The following is a 22,950-nucleotide window of genomic DNA, read 5'->3' as shown; positions in this document are numbered from 1 at the left end:
GATAAGGAAACTGAGGGCAGAGGCTTGCCCAACCTCTGCCAGGAGTTGGGACTTGACCCCAAACCATAGATTTAGACCTAGGAAGGACCTTAGAGGTCTTCAAGGCCAACCTCCCCTTTTTCCATGGAGGGAAACTGAGGCACAGAGTTTCCCCGAGTCCCCCGACTAGCGAGGATTGTCCTGGTCCCCCCGATTCCAGGTCTGGCCCCTGCTTGGACCCTCTGACAAAGGGATGCCGGTTTCCTCCAGGGCTCCCCACATGCCCCGGAGGACACCCACCTGCAGCGAGTGGCCCTGGTTGGCCCGAATGCAGGCACAGGCCCCGGGGGCCCCGGGGCGCAGGGCAAAGCGCTGCTTCTCATTGGTTTCCACCACACGGCACACGTCCTCCTCGGAGAAGCCTCGGAACTGGGGCAGCTGGAGGAGGGCATCCAGGGGCACGAAGCCATCTGCGAGGGCACCAGAAACGTCTAGCCCAGAGCTGGGCACACGCCCCCGTGGGCACTGCCCTTCCCTTCTCTGGCATTTCACATGGTCCCTCCTCTCTGGGACACGGGGACTATTAACATCATCCCCACTTGACAGAGGAGGGAACTGAGGCCCAGGGTCACACAAGGCAGAATTGGAACCCAGATCTTCTTGGCTCCTTGTCTAGACGGTGCCCCCGGTACCAAGCGTGCAGATGCCTCGATGCCACCCTGCCCCGTGGAAGCTTTCACTGAAGGGGATTCTTCCTTGGCGCCCACTGGCAGCTTTCCTCATTGCTCTCAGGGTGGCCAGCGTTCCCCAGGACCCCCACTGCCCCGGCGGCCTCCTCACCATCTTACCTGAGCCCATGGGCAGCCCCATCTTCACGGCCCCGTGGCGCAGGGCATAGGACAGAGCCTTGGACAGCCGCACGTCCCGCTCCTGAAACAGCCCAAAGCCTGGGGTGCTGGCCCCTGCGGAAGCTCCCTCCCGGCCCCAGGAGGGTGCTGGCCCCTGTGGAAGCTCCCTCCCTCCTGGCCCCAGGAGGGTGCTGGCCCCTGCGGAAGCTCCCTCCCGGCCCCAGGAGGGGGGCACCTCCCTGGCTCCCCCGTGCTGCGCCCTGGCTTTGAATCTTGGGCAGAGGGCTCACGGGGGACCCTGGGCTCTCACCTGTCCTGGGGGTCCCCGGGTCCTTCTCCCCCGGGGCCCTGCTGGCTGGGGGGTCTGGCCCGCAGGGGGGTTCATGCCCGGCGCTCCCCGAGAACCTGGGACCACAGGATTGGAGAGACACTATTTAGGCATCATTGAAGAGAATGGACGCAGCTCATCCGGGGCGCAGCCTGGCCTCAGTCAGATCCTGCCCCCCCATCTGAGGCCTTTGGACAAAGGCTCCTCCTCCAAGGCCTGGGGTAGAGCTGGGGGCGGCGGGAGGGGCCTCCTACCTGTCGGACCTGGGCCACAGCGCCCTGCCCACCGGATCTGGGCGTCCTGGGAGCCAATGAGAGGCGGCAGGACTCCACTTCCGCTTTCAGGGGGAGGGGAGGAGCCAGCCCCAGCTGGGTGAGGGCCGGAAGCAGCAGCCTTAGCTGGAGCTGCCAGCAGTGAGCAGCAGCAGCAGCAGCAGCGGCCTGGGGCTGGCGGCCCCACAAGAGGCTGGCCAGCAGTTGGCAGGAGATGCCCTGCAGGGCAGTGCTCACTCTGCCCCATCTTTCTCCCCCCGCTCTGTGCCATGGATCCCGAGGTCTCCCTGCTTCTCCAGTGCCCGCTGGGAGGACTTTCTGAGGAGCAGGTGCGGGCAGAGTTGAGCCCAGCTTATGACCGGCGTCCACTGCCTGGAGGGGACGACCCCATCACTGCCACCTGGAATGCCCGCAGGCAGGCCCAGCCCTGGCTCTTTGATGCTCCCAAGTTTCGACTGCATTCAGCATCCCTGGGGTCCCCTGACCCAGGGGGGCCCTGCCTGAAGTTGCTTATGGGGCTCACCTCTTACCGAGACTTCCTAGGCACCAACTGGGCTGGCTCAGCCGGCAGGTTGAGGTGCCAGGGGAAGGCTGACTGGGGGGATGCCCAGGCCTACTTGGCAGACCCACTGGGCGTGGGTGCCATGCTGGGCACATCGGATGGCTGTTTTGTCTTCCTACGCCGGTCTCTGAAGGTGGCTGAGGCCCCTGGGCTGATCGATGTGCCAGGGGGGCACCCTGAGCCTCAGGTGAGCACCCTGTACCCCACAAAGTCAGGTAAAGAAAGCCCCATAACTTCTAGAGGCCAAGAAAGCCAGGAACTAAAAGCCCCCCAAACAAGGAGAATGCTGGGGGAAACTACTCTTGGGGGCTCATTTCTGCCCCACTCTAGCCCTCTAAGTGCCCCCTGGGCCTGAGGACCTACCTAAGGAGGGAGAGCACTGTGGTAGGCCTTATGTCTTCCTCCCCAACATCATCACCTACAACACAAACAGATGTTGCATCAGTTGCCTAAGGGACAGGAACTGGGAGATCTGGGATTAGAGGCAGGAAGAGAGGCAAGGGCTCAACAAGGCAAGGAAGGGACGGGACGAGGTTCCAAGCTGGAGAAGAGAAGAGGAGGCCAGATTTTGACCTACAGCTTACTTGCAGGGATGCTGGGAACAGGTGAGGATTTTGGAAGGACGGGCACCAGAAGTGTTTGCAGGCAGCAAGGAAGCAGCTCTGGGCAGGGGGAGTGAAGCCCACAGTGAGTCAAAGCTGGAATGACTGAGGAAAAAAAGGTTTGATCTTCTGAGCCTATCATTTTCTTAAGCAATGCATACCTATTGCCTAACAAATCGGGACCAGGCCGCTCCGCTCCCTCAGTGTAGGGCTGGACCCTGAATACAAGGGGAGGCAGACTTCTGTACTTAAAAAACCCTCAAATAAGACCAACTTACTAAAAGGAACCAATACGACACGGGGGAATCTGGAAAAATTAGGGACTTTCCAAGTGAGGGGGGAGAGAGAGACAGGCAGAAAACTCCTTCCATCAGTCTTTGGCTCCGGCCGTGTTTCTGTTCAACATAACGAGGGTCTTGGCGAGGGGTCTGCGAGCAGCCACGTGCAGCTGGCCTTAAGCCACGCCATAACGTTTTCTCCCAGGTCCCATAATTCAATAAACTTCTCACGAGACAGAAATTGGACTGGGCCCGTAACAGACTAGAACGGGAACGAGCTAGTTCCAGAACTGAGTCACAAGATGGAATCTGTGTGGTGTAATTCCCACAGGGTCTAATCCTCTCAGTTCCTTCAGCTTTCTCACAAGACAAGTGAGAGAGGGGGTGATCTGCTGGAGGAGATGGGAGGCAGGCCAGGAGGAACCATCTGCTTTCTGCCGGGTCATGACTGGCTCTTCTTTGCAGAGGTGGTGGACCATGGGGGTGGAATGTGGCATCTACTGTCCAAGCTGTTCATTTGTTGGTTCATTTTGCTGAACTCATGATTTAAAAAAAAATATGAGGCAATGGGGCAGCTGGATGGATCAGTGGATGAGAGCCAGGCCTAGAGATGGGAGGTCTTGGGTTCAAATGTGGCCTCAGACACTTCCCAGCTGGGTGACCCTGGGCAAGTCACTTGACCCCCATGGCCTAGCCCTTACCACTCTTCTGCCTTGGAGCCAATACACAGTATTGACTCCAAGAGGGAAGGTAAGAGTTAAAAAAAAAATTTGAGGCAATAGCTAAAGAGATGTTGGAATGGGGAAGCCCTGGGTTCAAATCCTGCCTCTGACCTTTACTGGCCATGGTCATGATGGCTCAGAGCTCCAGGCATTTTTCAAGACTTAGTTGCAGAGTGATGAGAATTTACATTGAGTGAGAAAGCTCTTTCCTCAGGACCAGGAAATCCTAGGTCCAATCTCCGTCCCTTTTACTCTTTGTCACAGGGGCTCAATGGCTGAAAAGAGAAGAGATCTATTGGAAAAGGAAGAGGATAGGGCAAGTAGGTGGCTCAGCAGATAGAGAGCAAGGCCTGGAGATGGGAGGTCCTGGGTTCCAATCTGACCTCAGACACTTCCCGGCTATGTGACCCTGGGCAAGTCACTTAACCCCCATTGCCTAGCCCTTACCACTCTTCTGCCTTGGAACCAATACACCATATTGATTCCAAGATGGAAGGTGAGGGCTTAAAAAAAAAAAGGAGAGAGAGAAGGAAGGAGAGAGACAGAGAGAGAGAAGGAAGGAGAGAGAGAGAGAGAAAGGGAGAGGGAGGGAGAGAGAAGGGGAGAGAGGGAGGAAGAGGGACAGAGAGGGGGAGAGAGAGAGAGAGACAGAGAGAGAGACAGAGAGAGAGAGAGAGAGAAGGAGACAGAGAGAGAGAGATAGAGAGAGAGAAGGAAGGAGAGAAAGGGAGAGAGAGAAAGGGATGAAAAACAAAAGCTTTCATGAAAACCTTTTGAAGTGAAAAGCCAGGCTTTGAGCCCCAGGCCTCCAGGCCCCGAGAGCTTGGCCCTCACTTCCTCTCCTACTCTGAGGTGCTTCAGTAGGGCTGGGAAGGACACCCTTGAGTGGGGCTCCTTCTGTCTGAGAGTCTTGGCCGCCCTGGGGAGAAAGGCTGAGCTAAGGATGCCTCCTTGCAGGCTCTGTTTCCCGGGGAGAGCCCGCGGCACGAGGACCTGCCCGAGGACCTGGTTGTCCGGGAGTTGTTTTCCTCCATCCTGCAGGAGATCCGGGATGAGGTGAGGGCCTGAGCCTGGCGCTGGGGGGGCCGGAGGGCGGGAACTGGAGGAACGTCCCGTCCCCTGACCTCAGCCTCCATCCCTCCCAGGTGAATCTGCCCTTGTCTGCTTTGAGCCGTCCCCTCCTTCTGGGCATCGCCCGAAACGAGACCAGCGCGGGCAGGGCCAGTGCCGAGTTCTCTGTCAGGTAGCCGGGTGTCCCCCTCTTCTTTCAGGGGGAGGGGGCAGGGAGGGCCCGAACTAGCCCATGGGGCTTGTTTTTAGAAACAGACAATCGGAATACCAGGAAATGTGGGCTTTCTTCTGCCATGGAAGCTCGAAGGCTTCAGGGGCTTTCAAACACTTGCTCCAGGCTTGGGGTACTGAGACGTGGGCCAGGATTGGGCTTGGGCGCTTCTGCTTTGCCTCCAGAGCTTGTCTCCCCGTTCCTGTAGCTGTAGCCTGAGCTCTGAGCAGGTGAGGACCCTCTACAGGACCGGAGGGCTGGAAGCTCATGAGTCCACTGACATCATCTTCATGGAATCGCGGGTGAGAGCTGAGAGGCAGGACGCCTGGGTCCCTGGCTGGTGCTGGGAGGCAGAACAAGGTGGGGCAGGAGGGGTGACATCCAGCCAGGGCTGCAGGTGGCATCTTGGAAGGGAGAGGGTTTGCCCCCAATCCCATAGGCAGGAAGTGGCCGCCCTCCGTGGCCATCCCCGTCCTGTCCTCTGTCTCCAAGGCCTGCACTGAGTTTGAAGCTGTTCCCAGATTCCATTTGATTTTTTAAACTCACCTTCTCCTTAGAATCAGTACTGTGTACGGGTTCCAAGGCAGAAGGGCAGGACGGGCTAGATAAATGAAGTTAAGTGACCTGTCCAGGGCCACCCAGCTGGGAAGTGTCAGGCCAGATTGGAACCCAGGACCTCGTGCCTCCAGGCCTGGCTCTCCGCCCACTGAGCCACCTTCCTGACCCCAGATGAGATTTTAAAGAGGGTAAATGGGCCGCCTTGAACCGTATAATCCTCGTATGGAGTGCAGGCATGGAAAAGGCCTTGGAGACAGGAATTGGGGAGTGGATGGCCAGCTCCGCGAGAGTCTGCGGCTGCCGCGAGAGCTCCGTCTGGCCTCCACTGCATTCCTGGGAGCTGAGAATATCCATGAGGAAGAGGGTTCCTGTGGTTCCCTTTGGGGCACGGCGCGTTAGGGTGGGAGCCTCTCCGAAGGACACATGGGGCAGGCCCTCAAGTGCATGGAGATGGGAATCTGTCCCAGAGAAGAGAAGGCTGGGGGGAAAGGGGAGGATTTGCCTTTGCAGGGCTGACCGGTGGGAGGGGCACGTGTAAGCCGGCTCTGCCTGGCCCCAAAGGCCTGAGCTTGGGGGTGATGGGGGCAGAGATGCCCGGGAGGCCCTCCCTGGAAGCCTTGGGGCAAAGGCTGGATGGCTGCCTGCCATACCCGGAGGAGGGGGATTCTGGGGCAGTTCTCTGAGGCCCTTCCAGGGGCGAGCTGGCAAGGGAGAGACAAGGATGCCCAGGAACGGCCCGGGAGGGAGGGAGGCCAGCTGGGCCCTGGAACCCTCATCTAAGTCGTCTTTCTGCGCAGAGAGTGCGCCGCCTGCAGGAGGAAGCCGAAGCCTGGGCTGAGCTCTGCCCCTCGGCCAAGGGTGCCATCCTCCTCCACAACCTGGTCCAGGCCAGGACGTCCTGAGGAAAGGCCCCGTGTGGCCATCCCTCCTCCCCGGATTGTACAGACAATAAAGCATTTATTCTTGGAGCCGCAGCGTCTGTGCCTTGTTTGAGGGGTATCCCAGAAGGGGCTGTGCCGCCTCCTTCTCCCCATGAACTTACTGGGTGTCCTCAGCCTTCCCTGTCAGGAGAATCCAGGAACTGAGGAGTTGGAAGGGCCCTGGAAGCCATCCAGCCCAGAGATTCTTTTTTAAAGTCTTTACCTTGTGTCTAAGCACCCCTCCCAAGGCAGAAGAGCAGTGAGGGCCAGGCAGTGGGGGATAAGTGACTTGCCCAGGGTCACCCAGCTAGGAAGTGTCTGAGACTAGACTGGAACTCGGGCCCTCCTGTCTCCAGGCTCGGCTCTCAAGCCAGACACCCGCCGCCCCCAGAGCAGGGACCCTTAGCCTTAGCTGTGGTTCGGGGCCCCTTGGACCACCTGGGGAAGGAAGCCTGTTGGGCCGCCCTTCCATCATGCTCACAGGAGGGTTGGAACCAGTGCAGCCCTAACCTCCATGGAAGCATCACTCTTTAGAAGAATCCTGGAGACCCCAGGCTAGGAGTCCCCGATCCCCTCCGTCTCCTTCATTTACAAGCTAGGGAAACTGAGGCACAACCGGGACCGGGTTTGCTTATGGGAACAGACTCTGTGACCCGCACCGATTTCCCCACCTGTCCGAGCACCGGATGGATTTAGCTGCCAGAACTGAAGCCAGAGGCCCCGAGTTCGAATGTTGATCCTGACACCGACAGTGGAGAAGCCGCTTGACCTCCTTGATCCTCTGTAAAACCAGGGGTCGGTGTGAGCCCAGCTCTGAGAAACCTCTTAAGACCTCAGCGTGGCCAGAGGGGACACGGCTGGGCTTTGGGGGCGGGGCCTCGTCCACGTCGGTTCCCGCCCCTTTCACCAACTCAACTTGATGGGCGTGACTGAGGACGCCAGGGCCAATGGGAGCAGCCGAGGACGGATGGGGGAGCCAAGTCAACCGTTTTCTGGGCTGGGTAGGCGGGGCTAAGGGCAACGCAGACCAATTGCAAACTCCAGGGGAGGGTGGAGGCGTGTCTTGGGCGAGAGAAGGCAATGGCGGCACGGGCTTCAGGCCCCGGAGTTCCCGTGAGTGTCCGGGCCAATGTTGGGGTTGGGGGGAGGTAGGAGGCGGTGCGGGGGTGGGCGGGGCTTACCGCCCCAGGCCCCTCCCCTGAAGTCGAGGTGCGGGGCTGGGGGGACGTCAGCTCGGGAGCCTGGAGGGACTAGAGGCCTCTGCCTGGGGTGGTCAAGGTCGGGGAGGGACTTCCGCTGCCTCGGTTTCCCCACCTCCACTGTGGGGCGAGAACCTGCCCCTCACCCAGGAAAGGAACTCCTCATCCCGGCAGCCTCTTCTTCCCCCTGCGAGGGACCCCCAACGTCCGCCTCCAGCACCCCAACGTTCCCTCCGATGTCAGAGGCCCCCACTATTCCTCAGTGCCCCCGAATGTCACGATCCCTGTGTCTCCTAGTATCAGAGGTCCCCCCTGTCCCCCAGTGTCCTCCAGCGTCAGAAACGCCCCATATCCAAGGCGGCCCCTCCCAGATAGTGAACGGAATCGTGCCCAGAGCCAGGGAGACCTCGGCTAGAATCTAGCCTCAGCCCCTTCCTAGCCTTGTGGCTCCACCTCACCTGGGCCTGCCTCCGTTTCCTTAACTGTAAAATGGGGACCAGAGTTGTGACTTTCTGTGCCCTCCCCCCACTGGTCGTCTTCCCCCAGGCCCAGAAATGCCCCTTCTGCACCTGGTATCTCAGCTCTGCCAGCTGTGCCCCCGATGCCCTCCTTGTGCCAGGCTCCTCAGCTCCACTTTCTGTCTGAGGTGAGTCTGGGCAGGGGAGGGAGGTGGGGAGCGAGAGAGAGCTCGGCCTGTCCTTGTGACCTCCGGCTCTGCCCTCCTGGCCCCTGGTCTCCCAGTCACCCCCTTCAGTGGCTACAGCCCCCACTTCAGGCTCGTCCGTTATTCTAAGGGCCCCCCACGCCCGCAGCTTGGTTCTTGTGGTGCCTCCCGGCTCCGTGGAGTCAAAAGCCCACTAACATGTGCTGCTTATGTCCCCTTTCTGGGCCTCAGTTTCCCTGTCTAAAACCAGGGCCTGGGCACTGATGTCAAAGGCCCCCTGGACTCCCAGTGTCCCCGGAACAAGGGTGTTCTCCGGGCCCCTGGAGGGACCCGCTGCACGCCATTCCTTGGGGGACGCCAGAGGCATGCAGTCCCCCTCCTCCGGGCAGGGCAGGGCAGAGTAACTATTATGAGCTTCTGGGGATCCGGCCAGATGCCAGCATGCAAGAAGTCAAACGGGCTTTCTTTGCCAAGTCCAAAGAGGTATGTATGTGCTGGGCTGGGGGGAGGGAGCTGCCCCGAGACCCTGGATAAGTCACTGACCCCTGACCCAGGCTCCCAGGGCCCTGGGGCAGCAGGAGTGTGCGGGAGGCCCGGCGGGCGTCCGTGGGCGTTGGGGTCCCAGCAGAGTGGCCCGGCGTACCCTCCCTGCCCTGCCTTTTTGGCTGAGAAATGCCAGGATGGCCATGTGGTAAGAGCCGGGCCCCGCGAGCCGCAGCCTTTCTGGCCCCGTGACCGGTCAGCGTGGCCGGCTGTACCTGGTGCTGGGCACGACCCGGATAGTTCGCTGCGGGGAGGGCCGCCTCCCGGCAGGGAAAGGATGGGGCCTGGCAGAGCTCCTGGGAAGTCACCCTCGTCCCGCCCCCCAGCTGCACCCCGACCGCGACCCCAAGAACCCAGCCCTCCACCACCGATTCGTGGAGCTGAACGAAGCCTACCGGGTGCTGAGCAAGGCCTGCAGCCGGCGGGCCTACGACAGCCAGCTGCGCCCCCGCCAGCCGCCCCCCGCGGCCTCCGCCTCGGCCTCCAGGTGAAGGCCAGACCCCCTTCCTCCACCTCGGCCTGCCCCGGCTCCGGCTCTGGTGGGGCAGCCCCGGCATTCCTGTTCCCCTGCAGCTCCTGGTCCTCGGCCGACTCCCGCTACTGGGCCCAGTTCCACAAGGTCCACCCCGACGACTCCCGCAGCGCCCGCCAGAGGCAGCAGAAGCAAAACCACCGCGTGCTGGGCTACTGCCTCCTGCTGATGCTGGGGGGGATGGTGCTGCACTACCTGGCCTTCAGGTGAGCGGCGGCCGGGCGGCGGGGCGGCGGGCGCGGGCGCCGGGAGCCCCCCTGACTGCCCCCCCCCCCCCCCCGCAGAAAGCTGGAGCAGATCCACCGGCGCTTCATGGACGAGAAGGACCGCGTCATCCTGGCCCTGTACAACGAGAGCAGGACCAGGGCCAGGTCTCTGCCCCTCCCCCCGGTGGGAGGGCCCCGGAGGAGGCGGCCGGATCGGGGGCGGGCTTGGGGGAGGAGGGAGGTCAGGTGCCGGGAAAGCAGGCCACTGGGCAGCGCGGGGAGCGGAGCGAAGATTCCCAGGGAGAACGGGGTGTTCCCGCGGCCAAGGCCGGGCCCTCCCCCTGCTCCCGGGTCACCGCAGCCGTTCTCCCCCCTCCCCCGCGCAGGGCCAACAGCGCCAGGCTCCAGCAGGAGAGACTGCAGAAGCCCCCGAGCCCCCCGCCGTCTCCCGGGAAGTGACCGGCGGCTGCCGAGGGCTCCCCCGGCCGTGTGCAATAAAATCCTTGTCACTGGGTGTCTGGCTCCTCCCTCGTGCCTTCTCGCGGGCCGCTGCCCCTCCGTGCCCGGTGCCCTCCGGCCCCCTCCCTCCTCCCACGTGGGCGCCAGCCCCAGGGGGCAGCAGCCCGCCGGCTGCCCGCCCCGGCCCGCCCCTCCCCCTCGGCCCGGGGGGGAGGGGGGGAGCGCGTGGCTGGGTCACATGAGCCACCCGGGCTCGGCCCCCCGCAGCCCGGGCAGCCCGTGTCCCCGCCGCCGCCTCCTCCTCCTCCTCCTCCTCCTCCTCGTCGGGCCCCGCGCCGCCGCCTGCATCCCGCGGCCCCGCCATGGGGCTCCCCGCGCGCCTGCCCCCGCCTCCGGGCTAGGACGATGCGGGAGTCCCGCGGGCACCATGAGCCCTCTCCTGCTAGCCGCCCTGCTGCTGCTGCTGCCGCCGCTGCCCCCTGGAGCCCCCGCGCAGGTAGGTGCGCCCGCGCCGCCGCTGCCCTCTCCCAAGGTTGGCGGAAGGAAGTGGGGCCGGGCGCCACCGCCCCGGGCATCCAGCGCCGGTGCGGGCGAGGCAGCGGCGGGGGGCAGGCGCCCTGGTGGCTTGGCTAGCCCGCCTGGGCGGGGGTCCCTCGGGTCCCCTCCCCCTTCCCCGCTGCTCGGGCCAGCCCCAGGGGGCGGGACCACGTTCTCCTTTCTGGTAGGATCCGGCCTCCTGCCAGCCATGCCCCTCCCTGACCCTGGCTAGTGAGACAGCCGTGGCCAGAGGGCACGGGGCCCATGGGTGCGGGGCGCCGCATGGGTGGCTGCCCGGGAGGAGGGGGAGGGCACCCCTGGGCTTGACCCAGAGGCAGCTGGCGCGGAGGGAGGGCAGAGCCTTGGGCTGGGGGCAGGAGGCAGCCCCCGAGGGGCACCCCGAATGTGACCTTGGGCTGGCAGGGGCTCCCCGCCCCAGAGCCTTTGGGAGGCCCTTGCGGTGGGTTTGCAGCTCCTCACCCAGGAGCCCGGGATGGATGAGCTCCCGTAGGTGGCAGCAGTGACACAGGAACTCGAACCCGGCTCCTCGGACCCCAAATGGAGCATCCTGCTTTGTTTGGAGCAGTGATACCCGGAGATCCCCTCCGAGGGGCTGGGGAGAGGCAGCGCGCCCCCCCATGTCCAGAAAAGGGGCAGAAGGGGAGGAGCCCCAATGAGCCAAACGTCTTGTTCCCCCCAGACTGCCAGCTCTCCGGCGGAGGGCTCCCCCCAGCGAGACAAAGGTAAGAGGGGGTCTGGCGGGGAGGGCTGGAGCGGGCCTGTGGGGAGAGCGCTTGGCCAGAGGGAGTCCTTGTCCTTTCCCCAGCCGTTCCCTGGCTCGACGTGTTCAGCCGAGCCTCCTGCCAGCCCCGGGAGGTGCTGGTGCCCTTGAGCGGCGAGTTCCCCGGGGAGGTGGCCCAGCGGCTGGTGCCCAGCTGCGTGAGCCTGCAGCGCTGCGGAGGCTGCTGCCCCGATGAGGCCCTGGAGTGTGTGCCTACGGGCCAGCGCCACATCCGGATGCAGGTACGGGGGCCGGGGAGGGAGCTGGGGGCCCTCCCTGCCGGCCAGCCCACCCAAGGAAGCGCACCGGCTGGCTCTCCTCACTAGCCCAGTGGAGGGGTCCCTGGATTTGGAACCAGACGATCCGGGTTCGAGTCCTGCCTGTACCACACACGACTTGGGTGACCTTGGACATGTCACTTGTCCTCAGTTTCCTCATCTGTAAAGTGGGCGGGCCAAGTCTTCCCATAGCTTTCCTCTTCTGGGGTCCCCGAGCCCCAGCCCACAGTTCTCTCTCTCTCTCCCACCCCGCTCGGGGACAGATTCTGATGATCAGACACCTGAGCAGTCACCTGGGGGAGATGTCCCTTGTGGAGCACAGCCACTGTGAATGCAGGTAGAGGAGGCAGGCAAGGGAGGGGGAGGGGAGGGGGAGGGGGAGGGGGACGGCCCCACATCCTCCGCCTCTTGTTGCCTTTCAGACCAAAAAAGGCCCCTTCGCTGCAGCCAGCCAGGTAAGCGCCTGTGGGGGGAGGGGGGCTACAGACATCCTATCCTACCGCGTGTGGGTCCGGCCCCGGGCCTGCCCCAGCCCTCCCAGCCCTCCTCTTGCCCTGCCAGCCCCACGCCCAAGTGTCCCAGGTGTGTCCAGAGAAGGCAGCGCCCTGACCCTCGGACCTGCGCCTGTCGCTGCCGACGCCGAAGCTTACTGCGTTGCCAAGGTCGGGGCCTGGAATTCAACCCGGACACCTGCAGGTGGGTAGAATCAGACGAGGCCAAGGAAGAGAACAGGGCAAGTTTGAGGATTGGGGGGAGGGGGGCCGCCACACAGATCAGTGGATCGAGAGGGGAGGTCCTGGGTTCGAATCTGGCCTCCGACATTTCCCTTGTGACCTCGGACATGTCACTTCGCCTCCATGGCCCATCCTTTACCACTCTTCTGCCATTCCAGCTGGAAGGCAAGGGTTTGCAAAGAAAAAAGGGGAAAGAAGGTATGGCCAGGAGCAGAACAAGTGCAGGTGGATTGCTCAAGAAGGACCAAACCTTCCCTTCCCAAGGACAGGGCTCGAAGGAGCCTCAGGGGACTTCCAGGCCAGTCCACGGGTGTCCTGTCAGGGTGGGGGAGAAATAGAGGGGCCCCATCCTGGGAGCCGAGAAACCACCAGTGGCCAGATGGAGCCCCCTTGTTAGGGCTGCCACCAGCCGGCGTTTACCAAAACGGCACGCTCCTGAGCACAAGGCTGTGCCATCACGTGCTTTTCGGGGCTGAAATGAGCATCGGACACGCTCTCCAAGGTCCCTCTCAGCCCTGACCTTCCGCGTTCTAAGGGCTCTCCGGACTCTGACATCTTTTCTTTTGGCCTCTCTAGTGTGGCAAGGTAGCCCATCTACATTGAATGAGGGGCATCCCCCCCCACGCCATATTCCCGCCCTCTTTTTAAACCCTCCCCTTCCATCTTTCAACCTTGTGACTTGCCCAGGGTCACACCGCTGGGGCGTGTCCAAGGCTAGATTTGAACCCAAGACTTTCTATCTCCGAGCCACTCTATCCACTGCTGAGCCTGCCAGCTGCCCCCCCAGCACCGTATTTGCTCTCGGGATCTCGAGGCTGATTCCCATCCCATGTGTGGGAAGACGGCACATGTTCAAAGACAACACCCTCTCTGTGGCTGGCGAGCTGGCCCTCGTCCAGGGTGGCTCCCAAGAGGCCTGTGCTTGACTTGACCGCCTTGCCCTTTCCCAGGTGCAAGAAGCTTCGAAGGTGACCTGACCCAAGAGAGGATGGGGGAGCCCTGTTGGGTCCCAGCACCTACAGCTCGAGCTGCAAAGTTGCTGCTACAGAGGAACCCCAGACCTCGGAGTGATCCACGACCCTCAGCTGCCACGCTTGAAGGGGAAGGGAAGGGCAGGGGAGGTCACTCGTTTGGGGTAAAAGGGAAGCACACCCCCTGTATTTAAGCACCTTGCCACTGAACTCCCCACTGCCAGCTGACAGTGGGGTAAGAGAAGGTGGGGAGACCCCAGAGCCACCCAGAATGTTTTGGCTTGGGTCCATGGACTGTGATCCCTCCCCCCAAAAACCTCATAAAAGAGATGAAAAGGAGTCTCTTTTAGACTTATCTATGTAGAGAGGTTTCAGCCCATGGAATCAGTTGGCCAGAAGGGAGGCAGCTGCATGGGGGCACTTGGCCCTCTCCAGGGTTCCTTTGGTCGCTGACGTTCCCTTCGCCTCGAAATCTGTTCTTCCTAGCAAAGCGTCAAGCTGGAACATGAAGTGACGGGCTATTCGTGCGTGAACTCTTCCACACCCTGAGAGCCACCCTGACCCCTTCCTTTGCCAACCCCAGTCCTGCCCAGGCTAGAGGCCCGTTCGCTTTCCAGAGGAAGGCGCTGGGAAGGCCCCATTCACAGGAACTCGGCTGGCTTTGACGGGCCTGGCCGAAGATGGTGGCATTCCAGGCGTGCAAGAGACAGGACCTCACATTCTGACAGTAGCCATGGGGCCAAGACAGACACCTAGAGAGGCTGGTGGGCTCCCCATGGTGGAGGGCTTTGGCCCTCGTGATTGGACTTCTCGTTCCCTTTCATCTTTTCCTTCATCCCTTCTCTCTGCCCCGACAGCTTCTGGGCCGTGCCTGGTCACACAGTCCTGTTTCCTGTGCTGTAGACAGGCTTCCCATAACAGCCCAGGTTCAGCCGCTTCCTCACCAGTACCTCATTGCACTTCCATCCTACAAGCCTCCCTCCGTCCCCACCTAGGAGCGGAACATCCCCTCTCTGGGAAGGAGGCCCTGTGAGCTCCTTCCAGGGCCCCTTACCAGAGCTAAAGAACCTGACTCTAAGCAGGCAATTGATAGAATCACAGAACTTGGAGCTAGGAGGGAACCTGTCCAGGAAGCAGGCTGGAACAGGCCTGAGGCAAGGAGTCCTGACTCCCCTGTATGACCTTGGGCAAGTCACTGCCTTCCTCTGTGGGAGAGAAGTGTCTTATCTGCAACAGGAAGGGCTCAGACTGGATTCTTTATTTGAGGAAGATCCCTTCCAGGGAATCCCATAAGGAGTAGAGGGGAAGTGACTTCTGGTAGTAGAAGGTGAGGGGGAAGCTCTCATATCTGTCAAAGGAGAATTCTGTGGCTTGGAGTGACTTTGGGCAGGTTGAAGTAATAGGTTGTTAGATCCATCTTAACAGCTACTAGAAGGGATCCAGTTTGATGGGCCCTTTATTCCTGCCTGGGGCACAAAAGCCAGGCTTGGCAAAGGGCATGCATTGGGGGGGCAGCCAAGATCACCTGTTCCCTGGCTCCTTCCTTGGGATTCCGAATGGGAGATTTGTCTTCTTGCAGGGGGAGGACTGTGTGTTGGAGGTATTGACTTTCCCCAGCCTCGAGGTCCCCTTCAGCCGCAGCGGAAGGCCTTTGGGGTGGAGGAAAGGAGGGGGAGGGACCCCCTGCCTCATGGAGAATTGTCAGCCTGGGCCTGGTGCACTTTGTCCTACGGGTTGGGGCCAGAATTCTTACTGAGGAAAGGGGTCCCGACCCATGGCCCCGGGATGGGCCCTCGGCGGATGCCTGAGGGTATACCTGCTAGAGAGGTTGGGCAGGGCCACACAGGGTGCCCAGGCCACGTGCTCATCTCCCAGAGAAACGGAGGCCCAGGGAGTGCACGTGGGTCACGGGGTGGGGAGGGGTGGCGTCCTGGCTCCAAACCTGGGGCTCCCTGCCTGCACAAGTATAGGCAGAGGTCCTGTGGGGTTAGCCGGGAAAACCGAGACCTGGATCTGGGGAGAAGGGTGGGGAAGGAGCAAAATGGCGCCGCGGTCCCAAAGGCCGCGGGAGCCGGCACGACTCGCGTCTCGTCCGGCCGGAAGTAGGAGTGGCCCGTTCAGAAGCCGGTTCTCGGGTGCGGGCGTTGGGAAGAGAAGGGGAAGTGATGTCACCTCCGGCACGTGTCCGGAGGTCTCTCGGCCAGGCCGACCCCTGCGACCTCACGTGACAGAGGCGGTTGAGGAGGCGGGACCATGCTCTGAGCTGACCAATGAGGGTGGGCGGCGTGGCCCCGGTCGAGGCGTGGTAGCGGCGCGTGCGCACTAGGGGTAGCGGCGGCGGCTCTGGTCAGGACTCCGGGGGCGCGGTGAGGAGGTGAGCAGGGGGCCGCAGCCCGGGGCGGGGACGGGGACGGTGCTGGGGCCCGGGGTGGGTCGCCGAGGGTCAGGGCAGCAGGAAAAGGGGTCCGGGAACAGTGCGGGCGGGGTGATGCCGCAGGGGGCGGAGTCTTACTCGATAGAGGGCGGGGCCCCGAGCCAAGGGGCGGGGGCTGAGCAAGGAGGGGGCGGGACCCCAAGTCAGGGACCTGGGCTGACAGACCTTGGGCCTCCGGGGGCAAGGCCGGGGCCCGCAGGGGGAGGGACCACTGGAGGGGGCGGGGCCCCTGGGGTGGGCCCGGTCCCTCGGAAAAACGCGGCCATAGGCCGCGAGGCGGGCCCCAGCGAGGAGGAGGGCGGGGCATCAGTCCCGGGGGCGGAGCCCCCGAAAACTGGACCTCAGGTACCCCGCCGGGACAGCCCTGGGGTGGGGGCCCGGGGAGGTCTCCGGGGCGGGCGAGCCTGGGGCCGCGCTCGGCCCAGGACACCCCCGGGGGAAGTGATTTGGGTAGAAAGGGAGCAGCGGGCGCCAGAGCCGGGCCCCGTGTGGGTGCCCCGCAGGCCCCCGCGGGCGCAGAGCTGGGGGGGCGCCTCGGGGGGTGGGGCGGGGCAGGCCTGGGGGGTTCCGTCCACGGACAGGGGCTCTCCGGAGCCCTCGGGAGACGTGTGGGTCCCCAGGGGACGTCCCCCGTCGGTCGGAGAGGTGTGGGTTTGCTGGGCTGGAGGGGCCTGGGTGTGGCGGGAGTGGGGGGTGCCTGTCGGGCCTACTGGGGGCCAGCCAGAGAGGGTTTGGACCCTGCGGAAGGGGGAGGCCGCCAAGGGCACGGGCGGAGATTGAAGGGCAGGCGGTCAGGGCAGGAAATGAGTGGGATAGCAGGGCGGGCTTGCAGTGGACAGCTTCGGGGCAGGACCCCCGGCTGCTGTGTCTTCCCCTCGGCCCCTCCCCCCGCTGCTGGGCTCCCAGGTCAAGCCCCCTTTGCCATGGACAGGTAAGTGGCTGCCGAAGCCTGGTGGGGGGTGGGGGTTCCTGGGGGAGGGGGCATCTGGCTGGTCTCTACCCTTTGTTTGGGAACCCCAGGGGCTTTGGGGGTGGCTTCTTTCTCCTCCCAGTGACTGTCCCTTCTGCCCTCCCCTGCTTCTGGGGGTGGCTCTGTGCCCACAGGGTCATGCAGCTAAGCTGGCTTCTGGTCTTCCTGTCCCTCTGCCTGGGTGTCCTGCCCACCAGGGCAGGGGAGGGGAAGCGAAAGCTCCAGATTGGAGTCAAAAAACGGGTGGAGCACTGCCCGCTCAAGTCCCGCAAGGGTGACGTGCTTCACATCCATTACTCGGTAAGAGGCCCCCCCAGAGGGCGGGAGGGCCCCCGGGACCAGGTCACCTTAGGCGGCCCCCTGCTGCCCTCCCCTTCCCCTCTGTCTCTGCAGGGGAGGCTGGAAGATGGCACCGAGTTTGACAGCAGCCTCCAGCATGACCAGCCCTTTGTGTTCTCCTTGGGGACGGGCCAGGTCATCAAGGGCTGGGACCAGGGGCTCCTCGGGTAAGTGCCCGCGGGCTGGGTAGGAGGGCAGAGGCTGGGCCCAGCCCCACCGACTGCTGGGGCTGCTCAGTGCCCGGCTTTCCTCCCTGCAGGATGTGTGAGGGGGAGAAGCGGAAGCTGGTGATCCCGTCCGAACTGGGTAAGAGAGCAGCCAAGGCCTTGGGGTGGGAGGACTGCGCTGGGCCCGAGGCCCTGTCCAGCGGCCACCAGCCGAGGTGCCATCCTGCCTGCCCACAAGGCCCATGGGAAAGGCCCGCCTCTGGCCTCTGCCCCTCCGTTCCCAGGGTTGTCCGGTGGGCACCGGCAGCTCCGAGTCTCTGGGCTGCCCCCATCTGCTGTCCTCCTGGCTTGGAGGAGCCCCGCAAAGCCTCAGGCTGAGGACTTATGCCTCCCCCAAATGAGGGCCCCAGCTTCCAGGCTGGTTCCTGGCCTCCGGGGTCCCGTCTCCTGCCTCAGGGCTGAGCGCACTCCTCCTCCTATCCCTCCTCCATGCGCCTCTCCCTTCTCCCTGCAGGATATGGAGATCGAGGAGCTCCCCCGAAGATTCCAGGTAATGGAGGCCTGGGGGAGAGGGAGGCCGGGAGGCCGCCAGCCTCTGCTCTCCTCCACGCTGTTCTCTTTCCCCTCCCCAGGTAGAGCCACGCTGGTGTTTGAGGTGGAGCTGCTGAAGATCGAACGCAGACCAGAACTCTAGCAGAGGGGTTGGGAGGGGGATCGGGAGGGGGGGAGGGAGGGAGGCCCAGAAAGCCTTCTCTCAGGGGACCAGTCTTTGTTTTTTAAATAGTGAAATAAAAGCCACAGGGAACAAGGTGTGCACGTCCTGCCTTTGGGCCCAGGTGGACCGACTGGGCCTTCCCATAGCTCCAGAGGCCGCAATGCCATTATTGCCCCACAAGGTGGCGGTAGAAGGCCAGCCTTCAGGCCCCCCCAGGGGGCTGGGCAGGACTGGGTGGGCCTTCAAGGAAACTGGCAGAGTTGGGGGGGGGGACAGGGGGGGGGCCACGGCTGCCTGCCTGGGGCAGAAGCCAGATCTGGGGCAAGCCGAGAGAGCAGGGAAGGTCCCGGGCAGTTCCTTCTGCCCACAGTGGGTGGCAGGAGCTGGCACGGGCGGCAGGGCTGAGCCCAGGCCGGAAGGCTGGCCGGAAAGGGGGCACATGCCTTCCCGCTGACATCAGCGCCGCCAGCCGCCCCCTCCCCCCACAGGTCCGTCTCCAGCCTGGGGATGGAGCTCTGGGTTGTCACCACAGCAACGGGCCCAGAGGAAGGCTTGCCGAGGCCTCCTGGGCTGCGGCCCTCTCCCTCCCCCAAGCACAGACCAGGCTCGGGGTGCACAAAAGGCAGGTCCTGGCTTTATTCGAGGGCCTGCGTGGCGGTTGATATAAAAACACAAAAAGTCCCGTCAGCTTAGTAACAATAAAAAACCCCAAACGGAAACTCGGGGGGAGCAGGGAGAAAAGCCCCAGGGAGGGACTGGGGGCCCCGTGGGGGCACCTGGCCCCCGCAGCAGGGCCTCCCCCTCAAGTATTGCTGTTGCTACGTGGTCTGGGGGGAGGAGGGTGGGCGGCGATTGTCCTGGTGGGTGGCCCCCACCTCGGCCCAGCCAAGGGTGAAGGGGGGGCCTCACTTCTTCTGGGGGGTGCTCAGCTTCTGCATCCCTCGGATCTTGTCCAGCAGGTCAGAGATGAAGGCCTGGTGGGAGAGAGGCTGGGTTGGGGCCTCCAGGGAGACAAGAGCCCCCGAGGCCCCGCTCTTCCAGGGGCGGCCCCACTCTTACCTCGGTGGGTTTGTAACAGTCAACCAACAGCTCCTGGGGGAAGAGAGGAACAGCGGTGAGAGGCGGCCCAGCCCCAGGGCGCAAGGGGTCCCTGCCCACCCGGAGGGAGCCTGGGCACCCCAGCCCCCACCTTGACGCGGGCGGCCCGGGTGCTGTCGCTCTCCATGTCCAAGAGCTCATCCACGTCGATCTCCAGCTCCGGGATTTCTTCTTCCTGGGGGCCGGCCGGGAGGGAGAGAGTGAGCAGGACTGCTTCCCGCGGGGGTCTCTGCGCCCATCAAGACGCGGGCGAGACAAAGTACACTGGCCTGAAGGCACCAGAGCGCCAAGAGAATCCTGGCATCACCCTGCCAGCGGGCACAATGGGGCTGAGCCGGTGCCAAGGGAGGAAGGGCACCAGATGGGCAGTGCCAGGGGCACCCCAAAGTGAGGGTGCTCGAGAGACAAGAGAGGGAAGGCACAACAAGGGCTGCTCTCCCCCCGGGCACAGGTGGTGCCAGCTGCCTGCACTCATCTCGGGCTCCTGCGCCCCCCTTCTTCCCCCCAAACACCTGCCATGAACTTCCTGCCCAGCAAGGGGGAGGGGGCTCCGCTCCATCCCAGCCCCCTCCCTGGGAAGCGGCAGCTGCCGAGGGGAGGGAGGAGGAGGAGGAAGTGAGGAGCGGGAGGGTCAGAGGTCAGCCCTGGAGCAGCCAGAGACCCTGGAAAGAGGAACAATGGAGTGAGCCCGGAGCCCCCAAGGCAGGCGTTGCCGGGCGGCCCTTCCAGAGCCAGCTGCATTCCTGGGCCTGGCTGGGAAGGGCCCCATCATTACCAACACCCCACCGCACCCTTGGGTCCCTGAGTCATCCCCATGAGCCACAGAAGAGTCATGGGGGAGGGGGCGGGGGGGCCCGGAAATAAGGGCCGAATCCCCCTTCCCAACCCGGGGCAGCGAGCAGGCCCAGCCGGGCGCTGAGCCCCACCCATCGGAACCCGGGGCACCACGAGGGAAAGGGGCCGAGCCGGCCCTCCCGAAGTGGGGTGCGAGGAGCCCCCCGGCCAAGTGGGGTGCGGCTGGCCCCGGGCTGTGGGGGGGAGTTGCAGCAGTGGGCGGCCCCGGCGAACGGGAGGGGAGGGGTCTTCAAAGGATGCACGGCGCGCCAGTCAGGGGAGGGGGTGTCCGAAGTTGCCCAGGGCACACACGGGACCGGCGGGGGGAGGGGAAGGGCATCCGGGCTTAGCCCAGCTGGGGGAGGGGCCCGGCGGGGAAGGGGCCGAGCTTGGCCCGGCGGGGGTCCTGGCGGAGCAGGGTCGGGTCCCGGCTCCGCTAGACGGGGGACAAAGGTGGGGGGGTCCCATCTTGGCGGGGAGGGGGACGGGACGGGGCGTGACGTGGGGGGCCGGCGCGACGCGCCGGCTCACCTGGCAGTCGTAGAGGCCGGTGAGCTGTTCCAGAATCCACTCCTCCAGGTTGAGCCGTTTCCGCAGCTCCTTGCGGTCATACTTGACCGTGACCTTGCCCTGACGGCGCACGGGGCCCTCGTCCTCCGCCCCGGCCGGGCCCTCGCCCGCCGCGCCTGGGGGACTCTGGAAGTAGACGCGGGGGCCCGGGCCGGCCCCCCCGGGGGCCGCCACCGCCGCGCCGCCCGCCGGGCCGCTGTCCGCCATCCGCGGCCGGGCCGAGGCCGAGGACGCCGGGCCACGTGCACGCACGCGCGGGGCGCCCGCGGATGGGCGGGCGGACCGACCGACGGCCGGCCGGACGGCGCCCGGGACGCTGTGCCCCCCGCCGCGCTCCGCCGCGCCCGCCCCGGCCCGGCGCGGCCCGCCCCGCCGCCGCCCTTTGTCCCGCTGCGCGAGCCGGAGCCGCCGCCGGAGCCTCCAGAGCTACCGCCGCCGCCGCCGCCTCTGTGTCTCGCTGGCTCCCCCTCCCCCGACCACACCCCCTTAAAGGGCCCGCCTCGCCGCGGGCCGCCCCCTCCCCAGTCCCGGCTGGGCCCGGCCCCCGCGCTCGAACCCGGGCCCGCCCCCCGAGGGTCCCTATCCCGGAGACCCCGGCCCGGCCTCAGGCTCGGGGGAGTTCCCCGCAGCAAGGTCTCCGGCCCGGGAGGCGGGCCACTGCTCAGAGCCAGGGGGGAGCGGGGGTGGGGGCGGCCACTTCGACTCCGGCCACGGGGGGGGGGGGGAGCCAGGCCCCCCAAGATGGCCGTGTGGTCCGGGGCGCGGCCAGCCTGGGCAATGTAGTTCTGAGGCCCCCCCCGCCCCCCCCGGCCCGCCTGGCAGAGCGCCACGATGGCCTTGAGGACCCGAGGCGGGGTCGGGAGCGCTGGGGCACCGACTCGGGGGTGACTGACCTCCAGGCCCCTGGGGAGGGAGCTGGGCTCCCGGGCACATCGGCGCCAGAAGCGGCTCCTGGGAGGTGGTGCTTGTCACCCCCGCTCTGGGGGCGGACTTGCGGGGTTTCGGCCCATTTTATAGATGAGGAAACTGAGGCAGACAGGGCGAAGGGACTCTTCCAGGTTCACCCAGCTGAGAAGTGTCCGAGGCCGGATTTGGACCCAAGTCCAGGCCACCCTTACCGCCTGGCTGCCCCATATATCAGATGAGAAAACTGAGGCAGATCCAGGTTAAATAATACCAAGCGTCCGAGTCCCTATTTGAACTCGGCCCTTTTTCTAGTCCAGGACCAGCCTTCTAGCCACAGCGCCACCTAGCGGCCCCAAGAAGAACTGACTCGCCACGATCCTAGAGCCCCTTGAAATCCTCCTAATTCCTAGCCTCGTTTGACACCCGAGGAAACTGAGGACCGGAGGGAGGTCCAGAGCCGGATGGCTCGTCTTGCTTTCCCCCTTCGGCAGTGGATCCAGGCTTCTCCTCACGCCGGGATCACTGCTCTCTCTTTTTTTAAACCCCGACCTTCCCTCGGAGAATCAATACAGTGTATCCCCCTAAGGGCTGGCAGTGAGGTAAGTGCTGGTAAGTGACTTGCCCAGGGTCACACGGCAAGGACGTGCCTGAGGCCAGATTGGAACCCAGGACTTCCTGCCCCCAGGCCTGGCTCTCTATACACTGAGCCTCCCAGCTGCCTCTTCTCCACTGGGTCCGAGGGCAGCCACACTCCGATGCATGAGCCTGGCCGAATCACTGAGGCTCAGGTCCTTGATCTGAGAAATGGGGATGATGGTAGCCCAGGGGGCGGCTCCGTGATGAATGGTGGTGCACGCTGTCACGGATGCCTTGGGAACCCAAGCCCAGAGGAGGCCAAGGAGCGGCCAGGGCCGGGAGTCAGCGCCCCGAGCATGGAGGCAGAGACAGAAGGAAGGACCCCAGAAATACGGGACCCCTAGAGCCAGCGAGGCCCAAGAAGGGACCCCAGAAATACGGGACCCCTAGAGCCAGCGAGGCCCAAGAAGGGACCCCAGAAATACGGGACCCCTAGAGCCAGCGAGGCCCAAGAAGGGACCCCAGAAATATGGGACCCCTAGAGCCAGCGAGGCCCAAGAAGGGACCCCAGAAATACGGGACCCCTAGAACCAGTGGGGACCCCAGAAATACGGGACCCCTAGAGCCAGTGAGGCCCAAGAAGAGACCCCAGAAATACGGGACCCCTAGAGCCAGTGAGGCCCAAGAAGGGACCCCTAGAACCAGCAAGGCCCAAGAAGGGACCCCAGAAATACGGGACCCCTAGAGCCAGCGAGGCCCAAGAAGGGACCCCAGAAATACGGGACCCCTAGAGCCAGCGAGGCCCAAGAAGGGACCCCAGAAATACGGGACCCCTAGAGCCAGCGAGGCCCAAGAAGGGACCCCAGAAATACGGGACCCCTAGAGCCAGCGAGGCCCAAGAAGGGACCCCAGAAATACGGGACCCCTAGAGCCAGTGAGGCCCAATTATGCTCCCGCCCCTGAGTGACCCCATTGATGCTGCCACCAGGTCTAGTCGCCACACCGCAGAGATCCAAGAGGGAAAGGAGCTGGAGGTGCCCCAAGGTGGCAGCGGCTCTTCTGGTGGCCACGGAGGATTAGAAACGG

The 22,950-nt window shown here is 64.1% G+C and overlaps 5 protein-coding genes across 13 annotated transcripts in view; 3 read left to right on the top strand and 2 right to left on the bottom strand.

Moving 5' to 3' along the window:
- TRPT1 (tRNA phosphotransferase 1) overlaps positions 1-9,270 on the bottom strand; it is a 10,179-nt gene extending 909 nt beyond the window's left edge. The window contains exons 1-5 of one of the 4 annotated variants that reach the window (XM_056801529.1): positions 9,153-9,183; positions 7,023-7,132; positions 1,138-1,232; positions 828-909; positions 280-449 (exon numbers count right to left, since the gene is read on the bottom strand). In XM_056801529.1, coding sequence (XP_056657507.1) covers positions 280-449; positions 828-909; positions 1,138-1,212 — 327 coding nt within the window. In that variant the 5' untranslated portion in view covers positions 1,213-1,232; positions 7,023-7,132; positions 9,153-9,183. Of the gene's footprint in view, positions 1-279; positions 450-827; positions 910-1,137; positions 1,233-1,409; positions 1,699-7,022; positions 7,133-7,696; positions 8,099-9,152 lie in introns of those variants that run through there. The other 3 variants (XM_056801527.1, XM_016426853.2, XM_001378462.5) reach the window with 3 other exon arrangements.
- On the top strand, positions 1,697-6,399 carry NUDT22 (nudix hydrolase 22). Of its 3 annotated transcripts, none has more exons than XM_001378452.4 (5): positions 1,697-2,176; positions 4,549-4,647; positions 4,737-4,834; positions 5,082-5,175; positions 6,229-6,399. In XM_001378452.4, exons 1-5 carry the CDS (start codon positions 1,697-1,699, stop codon positions 6,331-6,333), a joined length of 876 nt encoding a protein of 291 aa, XP_001378489.1. In that variant the 3' UTR covers positions 6,334-6,399. The 3 variants fall into 3 exon arrangements, with proteins under 3 accessions (XP_001378489.1, XP_016282340.1, XP_056657508.1); XM_016426854.2 differs by having other exon boundaries at positions 5,082-5,233; XM_056801530.1 differs by having other exon boundaries at positions 5,082-6,399.
- LOC100028411 (translation initiation factor IF-2) lies at positions 7,299-13,594 on the top strand. Of its 2 annotated transcripts, XM_001378410.5 has the most exons (11): positions 8,103-8,196; positions 8,604-8,697; positions 9,084-9,244; positions 9,331-9,495; positions 9,574-10,450; positions 11,192-11,234; positions 11,318-11,514; positions 11,814-11,887; positions 11,973-12,005; positions 12,112-12,246; positions 13,235-13,594. In XM_001378410.5, exons 1-11 carry the CDS (start codon positions 8,105-8,107, stop codon positions 13,254-13,256), a joined length of 1,893 nt encoding a protein of 630 aa, XP_001378447.4. In that variant the 5' UTR covers positions 8,103-8,104; the 3' UTR covers positions 13,257-13,594. The 2 variants fall into 2 exon arrangements, with proteins under 2 accessions (XP_056657503.1, XP_001378447.4); XM_056801525.1 differs by lacking the exons at positions 11,318-11,514; positions 11,814-11,887; positions 11,973-12,005; positions 12,112-12,246; positions 13,235-13,594 and adding an exon at positions 7,299-7,464 and having other exon boundaries at positions 8,097-8,196; positions 11,078-11,210.
- A 1,883-nt stretch (positions 13,595-15,477) lies between these two features.
- Positions 15,478-17,973, top strand: FKBP2 (FKBP prolyl isomerase 2). Of its 3 annotated transcripts, none has more exons than XM_056801533.1 (6): positions 15,479-15,629; positions 16,794-16,959; positions 17,053-17,165; positions 17,258-17,304; positions 17,680-17,715; positions 17,798-17,973. In XM_056801533.1, the coding sequence occupies exons 2-6, from the start codon at positions 16,798-16,800 to the stop codon at positions 17,857-17,859; spliced, it is 420 nt and encodes a 139-aa protein (XP_056657511.1). In that variant the 5' UTR covers positions 15,479-15,629; positions 16,794-16,797; the 3' UTR covers positions 17,860-17,973. The 3 variants fall into 3 exon arrangements, with proteins under 3 accessions (XP_056657509.1, XP_056657511.1, XP_056657510.1); XM_056801532.1 differs by lacking the exon at positions 15,479-15,629 and adding an exon at positions 16,473-16,620; XM_056801531.1 differs by having other exon boundaries at positions 15,478-15,629; positions 17,258-17,973.
- A 519-nt stretch (positions 17,974-18,492) lies between these two features.
- Positions 18,493-20,710, bottom strand: PPP1R14B (protein phosphatase 1 regulatory inhibitor subunit 14B). The gene is made up of 4 exons (XM_056801534.1): positions 20,344-20,710; positions 19,070-19,153; positions 18,940-18,972; positions 18,493-18,854 (listed from the first exon to the last, which is right to left on the bottom strand). Exons 1-4 carry the CDS (start codon positions 20,587-20,589, stop codon positions 18,786-18,788), a joined length of 432 nt encoding a protein of 143 aa, XP_056657512.1. The 5' UTR covers positions 20,590-20,710; the 3' UTR covers positions 18,493-18,785.
- Between the last annotated feature and the right edge of the window lie 2,240 nt (positions 20,711-22,950).

This window comes from Monodelphis domestica, chromosome 6 (genome assembly GCF_027887165.1).
Source record: "Monodelphis domestica isolate mMonDom1 chromosome 6, mMonDom1.pri, whole genome shotgun sequence".
NCBI classification, from domain to species: domain Eukaryota; kingdom Metazoa; phylum Chordata; class Mammalia; order Didelphimorphia; family Didelphidae; genus Monodelphis; species Monodelphis domestica.
This window is presented reverse-complemented; position numbering and strand designations above follow the sequence as displayed.

Bases quoted from the DNA above. Each gene is read 5' to 3' on its own strand.
- NUDT22 (XM_056801530.1), top strand. From the start codon at position 1,697: ATGGATCCCGAGGTCTCCCTGCTTCTCCAGTGCCCGCTGGGAGGACTT. The intron at 2,177-4,548 runs GTGAGCACCCTG...GCCTCCTTGCAG, and splicing joins GGGGGCACCCTGAGCCTCAG to GCTCTGTTTCCCGGGGAGAG. The intron at 4,835-5,081 runs GTAGCCGGGTGT...CCGTTCCTGTAG, and splicing joins AGTGCCGAGTTCTCTGTCAG to CTGTAGCCTGAGCTCTGAGC.
- LOC100028411 (XM_001378410.5), top strand. From the start codon at position 8,105: ATGCCCCTTCTGCACCTGGTATCTCAGCTCTGCCAGCTGTGCCCCCGA. The intron at 10,451-11,191 runs GTAGGTGCGCCC...TGTTCCCCCCAG, and splicing joins CCCCTGGAGCCCCCGCGCAG to ACTGCCAGCTCTCCGGCGGA. The intron at 11,235-11,317 runs GTAAGAGGGGGT...TCCTTTCCCCAG, and splicing joins CTCCCCCCAGCGAGACAAAG to CCGTTCCCTGGCTCGACGTG.
- FKBP2 (XM_056801531.1), top strand. From the start codon at position 16,798: ATGCAGCTAAGCTGGCTTCTGGTCTTCCTGTCCCTCTGCCTGGGTGTC. The intron at 16,960-17,052 runs GTAAGAGGCCCC...CTGTCTCTGCAG, and splicing joins TGCTTCACATCCATTACTCG to GGGAGGCTGGAAGATGGCAC. The intron at 17,166-17,257 runs GTAAGTGCCCGC...TCCTCCCTGCAG, and splicing joins TGGGACCAGGGGCTCCTCGG to GATGTGTGAGGGGGAGAAGC.
- PPP1R14B (XM_056801534.1), bottom strand. From the start codon at position 20,589: ATGGCGGACAGCGGCCCGGCGGGCGGCGCGGCGGTGGCGGCCCCCGGG. The intron at 19,154-20,343 runs GTGAGCCGGCGC...GCCGGCCCCCAG, and splicing joins CCGGCCTCTACGACTGCCAG to GAAGAAGAAATCCCGGAGCT. The intron at 18,855-18,939 runs GTAAGAGTGGGG...CTCTCCCACCAG, and splicing joins ACTGTTACAAACCCACCGAG to GCCTTCATCTCTGACCTGCT.